We start from the raw sequence: 10676 nt of genomic DNA, 5'->3' as shown, positions 1-10676 counted from the left end.
GCTGATCTCATCGTTTGATAAAATCTATTTTTATTTATTTATTTTGAAGCTCATATACAGTACACGTGCGATAAATAGTTTCTGTATCAACCTACCTTATTTCCACGATATTTTTAGAAAAATAATATCCAAGTAATTTTCGCAGGCAAAATATTCAAAAAACAATAAATGCATTAATGCAAAAATCAGTTTTACTTCCTTTTTTGATTCTGCGATTGTAATGAAATTATATAATGAGAAAAAATAATAAAATTGTTCTATTATTAATTAATAATTTTTCTTATTGTTCTTAATTAATTAAGAAAATATTAAATATTAAAAAAATACAGTATTTTTAAAGTTAAAATAAGATTAAAGTAATGAAAACCAAAAGCAAAGTGATGGAGAGATAGGATGCGCTTGTATATTGATGACGTAATACACTTAACTGAGGAGCGAACGCAAAGAACTGAGTCAAATTAATTAAGTCAGAAAAAAGAAAGTGTGCATTATAATCGAGAAAATGCGACTATTGTATTAATGTTTAAAATATTGGTGTTAAATCTGTCTTATAATATCATGACGATTCCTGTAAATCGGGTTATCCGATAAGAATAAAATACAATACCAATATAGCTCTATCGTTGAAAAAATTCGCTTATTTTTGCTTGCCTAGAGTTTTGCTTAGTAGAAATGGCTAAAAAGTGCGCAAAATACGTACGGAAATACGGTATTACGGCACCACCCGTATTGGACGACCACCTGCCTAAAAGACCACTTTTTGAAGGAAACGTGGGTGGTCGCCATAGACAGGTTTTACTGTAAATACAGTATATATATATGTATATATATTTTTAAAAAGGATGTGTATTAGTTATCACATCTTTACTAAGTGTCTTAAAGAAAAAGCCGATGAAAGAGGGTTGTGTGTGAAATGCATATTGGTGTAAAATATTCCTGAATAAAGAGAGTTAAAGATGCCCATTGTCTACCTATGAACCCAGTTGTGAAGTTAAAAATAATAATACAGAAATTTAGTTTGTTTATAATTATATATATCAATTTTGATGTAATAAGAGTTATGTTTTATTTATTTTATAATGATGCTAAACACTTTCAATATTATCATATTTTATTACTCCTAATAAAAATGTTATACAGTAATTTAATATAATGACATGACCATTTATTAACACATGCAATTGACACTTCATGCTTTTAATTTTTTTCTGTCTTCAACAAGTATTATTTTCTTAAAAAGTTAATTAGGTGAACATTTATAACAAGAAAAAACAAATGTATGCATAATTTGAAATTTCAAAATAGAAACCCAAACTTGGCAAAATGCAACTGATACATCTGTAAGAGATTTTTCTCTGCATGTTGATTTTATCTTTAACCTTTTGCCATTTGAATATCTGTCTAGCTATAAATTTAAGAACTTGTTTGAGATTTTAGAATTAACAAATTACATCTCATAAAGACTTTTAAAGATCAGAAATTATATTACAAACAGCCTTAAACCAATTTCTTGTTAGGCAATAGATTTCAACCATTCTTCTTAGAATGCTTGAAATTCAGTCAACTGTTTGAACAATGATTTGTGTGTTTGTATTGTCATTTGTTTAAGTGAAAATTTCGCCTTCTTGCTCTCATTCTCTTTGTTCGTTGTCTCTTTCTCTTTGTGCGTTGTCTCTTTCTCTTTGTGCGTTATTTCTTTCTCTTAGTTCGTTGGCTTTTTTTCTTTCTTCGTTGGCTTTTTCTCTTAGTTCGTTAACTCTTTCTCTTTGTGCGTTGTCTCCTTCTCTTTGNTTTAGGAATGACACTGCGCGGCCTCCCACGCCCCTTCTTTTGCATATCTGTGTGGCCGCCACGTTGAGGAGATCTAGGCAAAGGTCCTGGGTTAGGTTCTATACCAGAAATAAGCAATAGGTATAATATTACTAGCAGAGAAAGACATTTGTTATACTTCCACTTAAATTGAGGTAGCATTTTCCTCCAAGAGCGAATCATTATCACACAATGTTGTATCAATTCTTCTCTTGAGATTATCGCGCCAACACCTTCGACAGTCGAAACACTCCCCCCAGTTTGGGAAATACTAACCTCTAACATAACCAGAACAATAGGTGTATATATATATATTATGAAATATTGTAAAGACTTTTTTGTCATTACATACACATTTAATTGGTACTTATGTTTGTGTGTATTAGTTAAAGTTTTGCAGATAAATTTTTGCATGCCATAGTTTAATTCTTTCAACAATGAATTAATCTAGCTAGTAATTCCTTTTTGATATTTTTCACAATTAATTTATTAGAACCCCTTGAAAGAATATTAATTCACTGTTCTTTCTCTTTTATTTCCTGTATTTTTGTTACTTTCTATGTAAAAAGAGCTGAAAAATAGTTAAAAATTGTTAATATAAATAATAAAACAACAGATCCCAATATTATATATATACTTTTATTTGAATAATTGATATTTTTTAATTTATAAAAATAAAGAAAATAATATACTTGTATTATTAAAATTTAGATACATCAAGAAGAACAAGCAAAATTATTTCAACCAAAAGTGAAACCTGAACCATCTGATTCTGAAGGTGAACAAGAACATATCTCAAAAATGAGGCCAATTGCCAGTAAAGAAACTGTTCCAGAAGAAGAAACAAAGCCTATTAAGAGACCAGTAGAAGATGAAAGTCCACCAAATAGCCTTTCAGGTTTTTCAGATGTGATTACAACACAAGAAGAATCCAAACCATTAGGATTTGGTGTTTTAAGATTAGGTAAATGCAAATTTTTATGTATTTTTTATGAGTAATTTTGATTACAATATAATAATTTGTTATTTTGTCTTGTATTTATTAGGAAGTAGTCCTACACAGCTATCTAGAAGTCCATCTACAAACAATACTACAAATAGTAGTAACAACAATAATAGCACCAATAATACAAACACTAGTAGTAATGTCAATGATAATAGTATTAATAATGGTAGTAGTAATGGTGGTAGTACTAGTAATTCCAATAACAATAATCAAAGTGGACAAAAGAAAAAAATGACTCTACAGGAAGTATTTAATGATGATGATTCTAGTGAACAAAGGAAGAAGAGAAAATTGATTCCTTTAGATGATGTTCAAGAAGAATCAAAGACATCAAGTGGATCTCAACAAATGTCTACAGAAGAAAAACGAAAACACATAAAGAATCTTATTGATAAAATTCCTACAGATAAAGAAAAACTGTTTGCATTTAATTTAGATTGGTCTCTGGTTGATAAGGTAAATATATCCATTATTAATAACAATAATTACAATATCAAAAGTAACATTGGCATTCAACATACTGTTTTCTTTAACTATTTTTGAGAGTTATAGTATATTGCAATAATGATAAGCTAATGAAATTGATTTGCATTTACTTATTATGTTACAAATGATGATGAGTTGTTACTAATTCTTCTTCTGTTCAAAAAAATTATGAAAAATGAGATATTTTATTTCATTTGAAAATAAAATATCTCATTTTTCTACTAAAATATATATTTCTACTGGATCAAAGTAACAATAGTTCACTTGAAACCTTTGTACCTCAGTAAATAATTTTGTTTATTGACATACAGAAGTTTTAAATATATTGTTGTTGTTCAAATAAAATGATATAGAAATATATGACTGCACATAATAATAATAATATCACCCAAAATCATCTGTAGAAAGACTAACTCTTCCTCATAAAGGTGGCTGTGGCTTCACTAATATATTGATAGTTAACCTGCACTACAAACAAATTCAGATGTTGCAGGAGTTTTCCACAAAAAACAAAAAACATCAAGATTACATAAAGCTATAACTCTGGCAGACAGTAACTATACATCTTTAAACTTACACTTGGTGCATCTGGACATAGTTGAACACATAAAAAAATCTGTTTTTGTGTGTTCAGCTATATAGACACCACTAAGCAGTCGTGGGTCCAAAAAGCACTTTATAGCAAGCATGCCTATGACCTCTATGACCTAGCTCAGGACTAGGTTGACAAAACTTCATTAAACTACTGACTGACTAGGGACTGCATGTTTGAAGAGACTGAGGGTTTCCATTCAAGATCTGGTCATAAACACTAAAACCTACAGAACACATCCTGAAGAATGCATCACTTACAAATGACTCTTGAAGAAAATGCCACATTCTGCCAGAAACAATACAACATATAACTTCTGGTTGCAAGCTCTTAGCACAAACAGACTATTTACATAGGCATAATCAAATAGCAAATATAATACACCAAGATCTTGCACAGAAACACGGGTTATTAAACATCCAGATACCATACTATACTGGCAGTATTAGAAAAACACAAAATATACTATGACAGAGCCATAATCAAAGATAAAACAATTCATCACAATAGACCTGACATCACTTTCATTGATAAATGCAGTAAGATTGCTTATATAATAGACACCTCTGTTCCAAACACTCATAGTGTGAGAATTCGGAATCCTGTGTAAATTTTCACACGGTAAATTTTTATTTTTATCATTATTTCTCTTTTTTCCCCCTCATTGAAATAAAGGCTAGATCTTTTGACCTATAAGTGTACTGCATCACTTCAAAAGGTGACCTTAGAAATGTCTTAGAAGTTCTCCCCTCACAGCAGGAGCTTAGTTGGTTCCACTTTCACTACAACATAGAAATAAGTAGCCAATTAGCAAGAACTTTCACCGGTTATGTGATAGAGGGGTCAAATACAAAGATAGATCATATGTATCAAAGTACCGACAATGGCCGGTTATCACCAAAGTGATGATTATTTTATTGTCGGCGATTTGATCGTTGCAGCAACAGGGAATTTACCGATGTTTTGACTATAGCCACCAAAGGACTTTAATTTAAGATGACAGCTTTCTCACGTATGAAATCAAAGGAACCGTTCGATTAAGATAAACAACGCTAGCCACAAAAGGCGATTGCATCAGATTTTCCCCGATAATTCCCACGCTGAGCAGTATATAAAAAGGGGTTGCACTTGCACCTCCAGGTGGACATCAACAGTGGACAGCCAATGCAGATCCCGACAAGCAGACAACTGGCATACACCAGAAGCAGACATAGAAGAGTGGACATCAAGGGACACCAGACCCATACCGCCATACCATCCATTGCTCCATACTGCCACAGAAGGGAAAGTACAATTTGGGACCTGCCGATCCAAGAGCGTTTTACCAGCCTTCCATACAATGAGAGCAGGAATCCGTGAGTTAATAACTTAAACCCATTTCAATACTCTCTCTTTCGTTCCTCACCATTCTCTCAATCATAGTGTAAGATTTGACAATATCGTGTTGCTAGAATTAGATCTTAGGTAGTTGGTTAGAGACTTATTAGACGAATTATTGTAACCTTTTTGATTTGTATTTGTTTGATTAAGTTAGTTTATTAAATATGTTTATTATATATTTAATTCTGAGTCATCCTTGAGTGCAATCGGTACCTTATCACGATCTCACTACCCCTCTCCACTCATATTTTTGCCCTCCTATATAGCCATACCTGAATGAGCTGCCAGTAAGCGGGGAGAAGCTTGACACCTCCATTCTCACAATAACATAAAAATTGCTCACACTGAAAAAATCAACAAGTACACTCCACTTCAAGAAATAAGACATGTGGAGGATAGATAAGCTATTTATTGTACCTGTTGTCCTCTCTTCTACTGGTGTCCACATCCACTACACAAAAGCCTAGAAACATTAAACCTTATAAAAACATATACATGGCACTATGGAAAGCTACAATATTGAATACATGTCACATTGTTACGACATTTTTAGATGTTGACACACATACCAATAACACATCTTAATGTTACATTTGTTTGGGTAGCTATGCTTTGACTTTATTCTGGCATAGCACTTGGCACCACTATAATGGTTCAGTTCAGGTTGAATAAGTGGCACATCAGAACCACTTGTACAACCTGAATAAAAATATCTCAGACACTTCTTGATTTTAAATTGTTGCACTTTGAATGGAATTAAAGGGGAAAAAAGCAGTGTATTTCTTTACAAAAATTGTTGTGTATTAAATCATGACATTCATGATCATAAATAACACAAAAAAAAAATGCAAATGTTTACACAAATTTTAGGTAAATACTTGATGAAAGTATAAGTAACAAGAAAACTTTTAGCACCTCTAGCATTAATAGAAAATATCTTGGACATTGGTGATTAGTATCTGGTTACATCATCTTTTGCTTGTATTATTGTGTTTACACATTCACACATTGTAGTATTAATAAATCTGATAATCCTTGAGTGATTCCATTCCAGACTTTACTTAGATTTTTTTATGTAAATCAGTTACTCTGTCTGAGATCTCTTCTATAGAACTTTGTTTTTTCTCCCATTTTTCAATGGGAGAAAGATCTGGTCTGCTAGATGGCCAATTCAACAGAGTAATGTTATGATTTATTGTGTTAATTACATTTATGTTATAGTTTAACATAGAATAATTTTTGTAATCATATCTTTTACTTTGCAACCTTTAAAACAAAACAAAATCAAGGAATATCTGAAGTATTGTTTTGTTTGGGTTGCCAGTATTGTTAAGAAATACATTGTATTTTTATAAGAAAAATAAGTACACATGGTTAACTTTTTATTAATAGACTTTTGGCTGGCATTTCTGAAGAATTTGAATAATTAGAGTAATGATGTAGTATTTTTATTTTCTCTCAATATTTGGATTGTATTAATCTATTAAATTATGAAATATTTGCTTTCTGTCTATGACTATTTGTTACATATTACAGAATTAATTTCATTTATGACAATGAAATTAATTCTGTGTTATGTAACAAATAGTTCATATTTAGTTTTTTTCTTATATCACACACATGAAATGTGTGATGTAAAAGTAAATATAAATCATAAATGAAACTTGTGACATCATAATTGCTATTTTTGGTAATGCCATTTATATTACACTATTATATTACATTTATATTCTTGATTGTGAGGAAAAGAAAATAATTATTTGTACTGGTTATGAAATTAATTTTTATAAAAGAAATAAAATAAAAACTTACAAAGTGAAAATTGAAAAGTAAACTGTTTCCTTTAGCTTTTTAATTATGTTGATTTGCAGCACTATTTGTAAGTTTTTATATGTGATAATTTTAATTATTATTTTTCTGATGACAAGTACTCACAACAGACATTTTGATTATGTTTCAGTAAACTTAAGTTATTTGGTCCATTATATCAAATTATTTACACCACAGTATATTATTATTTGTAAACTTCATTCTGGTGATGGTTGTCATAAAATTCATTTGAATTGATTGATTGTAATTTTATTATTTAAAAAAATTTGCAGTTTAAATCAATTTTATAGTTTTTTAACATTTAATTATTAATATTTTTCAGTCCCTAATGGAAAGGAAAATAAAACCATGGATTAATAAGAAAATTGTAGAATATATAGGAGAAGAAGAGCCAACATTAGTTGAATTTATTTGTTCAAAAGTATTGGCTGGTAGTGCTGCACAAAGTATTCTAGATGATGTTTCCATGGTAAGAATTGGAAAATAATCAATTTTGTATTATTTGATAAATCTCAATTGAATATCTTTTAAATAGAAATCTAAAGGCTAAGATTAAAATAACAGTATTTGAAAATTTTGTGATTTTTAAAATTTGTCAAAAAAATTTTTGAGCTTACTATTTTCTTAAAAGTAAATATAATGAAAGATAATTTCAAATAATTTGTAAAATTATTGAATTGCAAAATGTACTATTATGAATGGGATATTTTTAATTATTGTTTGATGTGTCTGAATAGTGTAAAATGTCATTTTAATAGAAAATTTTTGTGCATGTCTATATTTAGTATTTTTGTGGTCATCTAGTATTAAATTTATTAAAAGGTTTGTTCATCTGACTATAGAATTTTTTCAACATAAATTTTCTCGTGTCAATATTGTCTTTAAAATTATGTATTAAGTTTTATTTGCAAAATGTTAAATTCCTGTGAAGAAATGTGGAATTTATAGTCATTTGTATTTTAAATTTTTTTTCCTTTTTTTAGTTTTGAAACTTTTTTGAACTGTAATTATACATTAAAAATTGATATTAAAAAAAATTCTTTTTGTAAGTTGAGAGGTAAGATTGCATTTACACAGATGCAAGAAGAGGGCAAACAGGCAAAAGAGAATTTTTGGAATCAGAATTCACATTCACGATGCAGTTTATGCAGACAATGGAAACTTGAGTTCTTACACTTAATATGTGAGAAATGTATCAGTTTCCCTCATACTTGAAAGTTCAATCTGTTGAACTTTCCTATTTTTATCTCCTCTCCTGATTTGGCACATGTGTAGTAGTTCAGCAGCCTCATTTCTGCACAAGGACAACAATAAAATGGTAACTATAGATAATGCCAGTGATCTGTCAAACATGAAGAAAATAGCCCTAAAAGCTACAAAAAACACAGGCAGTCCATAAACAAAAAGAAGGAAATGTTAACAGAGTAGTTTTTGTTTATTCTTCTTTAACTCTGTTTTAAAAATTCTCAGACTTTTCCTTCCCACTTTTCCATGAATGCAACTAGAGGGGAAAACAAGCAGAGTAATCCTGTAGACATATGACCTTGGTTCACTTGGTTTTCTCTCTCCTGTACTTCTTGTGACTTCATAAATAGAGCCTAAGTCTTAGAGTTTGGCAAGACTCAGCTGAGCTCTCTGAAATTCCAAGCCAAGCTGAAGTCTTGATAGATTCAAGCTGAGCTGTGAATTTGTACTGGAGCTGAGTTGGAGTGTATTGCAGGAAAATCCATTTTTGTAATTAAATTGCATCTGCAATAATAATGGATGCACAGTATGTTGGATATTTTTTCATTTATCTGTTATTAAAATGAAAGCATTCAATTAAAAACTATTTGATCGTTAAGTATTTAAACTGTAAACAAGTTCTAGATTAAGATAATTATTAAAAGTAATAAAGCGTAATATTTTAAAATGATACAAAAAATGACAATAATTTTTAGCAAAAACATGTATAGTACCATACAGTCTGAATATTTCAGTGATCAGGACTTGATATTACCTTTAATTACAAAAACTCAGAGTATGGACCATATGGATCAGAGCTGAGTACAGTTCAACTATACTCATTTGATAGAATTCTAGTAAAATCAAACATGAATACAGTGCACTGTCTTTAATTTAAACTAATTATTGTACAAAGATCTTTGGATTAGTAAAAGTGTATACAGTATAAACAAAATTCAAACAAAAACCAAAACTAACAATTAAATTTGTATCAGAATGTAGATATTGTACAGTATCTTGTTCCAAGGAAAAATTTATTTTTATTTTTGCTTATAAATGCTGTATTAACTACTAGAAATTATTTTCATTGTTTTTATCTATTATTTCTGTAAAAAGTAGAAATCTTATAAAAATACACAATTATGACACATGACTTTTTCAAGAAATTTCCTCTATTCTAATAGCTTTTGTTCATGCAAGGTATAATTTTACTATTGATTATTATTAATAAAAATGTTCATATTTTCACATTTAAAAGTTATTAAGAATTATTTTTAAAATTTATAATAGCTATATTATTTCAATAACAATGCAGTTAATTTCATTCTCTGAGATTTTACTTAATATGACATTATCTTTATAATAATTAATGTTTTGTTTCAGGTATTAGACGAAGAAGCTGAAGTTTTCGTTGTAAAAATGTGGAGGTTATTAATTTATGAAATCGAATCCAAAAAGTTGGGATTGATGAGATAACATGCAGATTACTCCGAAACTGTACTGTATATCTCTTAATATTTGAAGTCAATACCAGCATGTATAGAACATTTATGATTGCTGGATTGTGTTAAACTTTTTATTCCTGTTGTTTGCAATGCTGTAAAACAGATGTGAAAAAATTTTGTAAATTTTTGTCACTGTCTCCCTCTGTTGGAAATTTAAGTTTTGTTTTGTTCTGTTTTTTTTTTTTAATTCCAATCTTATGAAAATAAAATTAAAGAAATGAAAATGTATTTAAAAATAATAGCCATATTTGTACTTTTTGACAAAGATTCTGCTGTTAAAATAATTAATAGCAGATCAGTTCATTACCAATGTAGGTGTATCATATTTATAAAATTTGTATCTTAAATTAATAAATAATATAGAATGTGAGAAATGTTAATTAAACAGACATGAATTGTCTGCATATATCTTAGTTATTTTCCATATGCTTCTTAATGAACTATTTTAATCTTTGTTTATTGATATTAGGGATAAATATATGGATGCAATGTTATGAAAAAAATATTTTCATATAAATGCATCCTTTATATTTTCTATAATTACAATTTAATATTTTTAAATATAAATTCTAAATTTTTTATTTGATATAAAATAATTGAAAGAAAGTGAAAAATTAATATTTTTCTTATTCTATAAATACTAAATGAATTTTCACTAATAAATAAATTAAAATTAGATAGATATTGTTTGCTGTTTTAAATATAAAATTTAATGCATTATTAATTATTTCATTACAAGAACATTCTTTTATAATTTGACAGTCTCGCTTTATAAAAATATCTTAAAACGTATTGAAAAATGCATTTAAATTTTTTTTTCCTGCAAATTAATATAGTTTTATAT

At 28.8% G+C, this 10676-nt stretch overlaps 1 protein-coding gene across 1 annotated transcript in view; it reads left to right on the top strand.

Annotated features, from left to right (window-relative positions):
* The window catches only part of LOC111631410 (RNA-binding protein 25-like), a 96272-nt gene extending 86212 nt beyond the window's left edge, over positions 1 to 10060 (top strand). Inside the window, exons 18-21 of the mRNA XM_023375646.1 lie at positions 2521 to 2773; positions 2856 to 3271; positions 7426 to 7572; positions 9711 to 10060. Of these exons, the coding sequence (XP_023231414.1) occupies positions 2521 to 2773; positions 2856 to 3271; positions 7426 to 7572; positions 9711 to 9803 (909 nt within the window). The 3' untranslated portion in view covers positions 9804 to 10060. The remainder of the gene's footprint in view (positions 1 to 2520; positions 2774 to 2855; positions 3272 to 7425; positions 7573 to 9710) is intronic.
* Positions 10061 to 10676: the final 616 nt, after the last annotated feature.

The sequence above is a fragment of the Centruroides sculpturatus genome, unplaced genomic scaffold (assembly GCF_000671375.1).
Source record: "Centruroides sculpturatus isolate CEXI.00-Female unplaced genomic scaffold, Cexi_2.0 scaffold526, whole genome shotgun sequence".
NCBI lineage: Eukaryota > Metazoa > Arthropoda > Arachnida > Scorpiones > Buthidae > Centruroides > Centruroides sculpturatus.
This window is presented reverse-complemented; position numbering and strand designations above follow the sequence as displayed.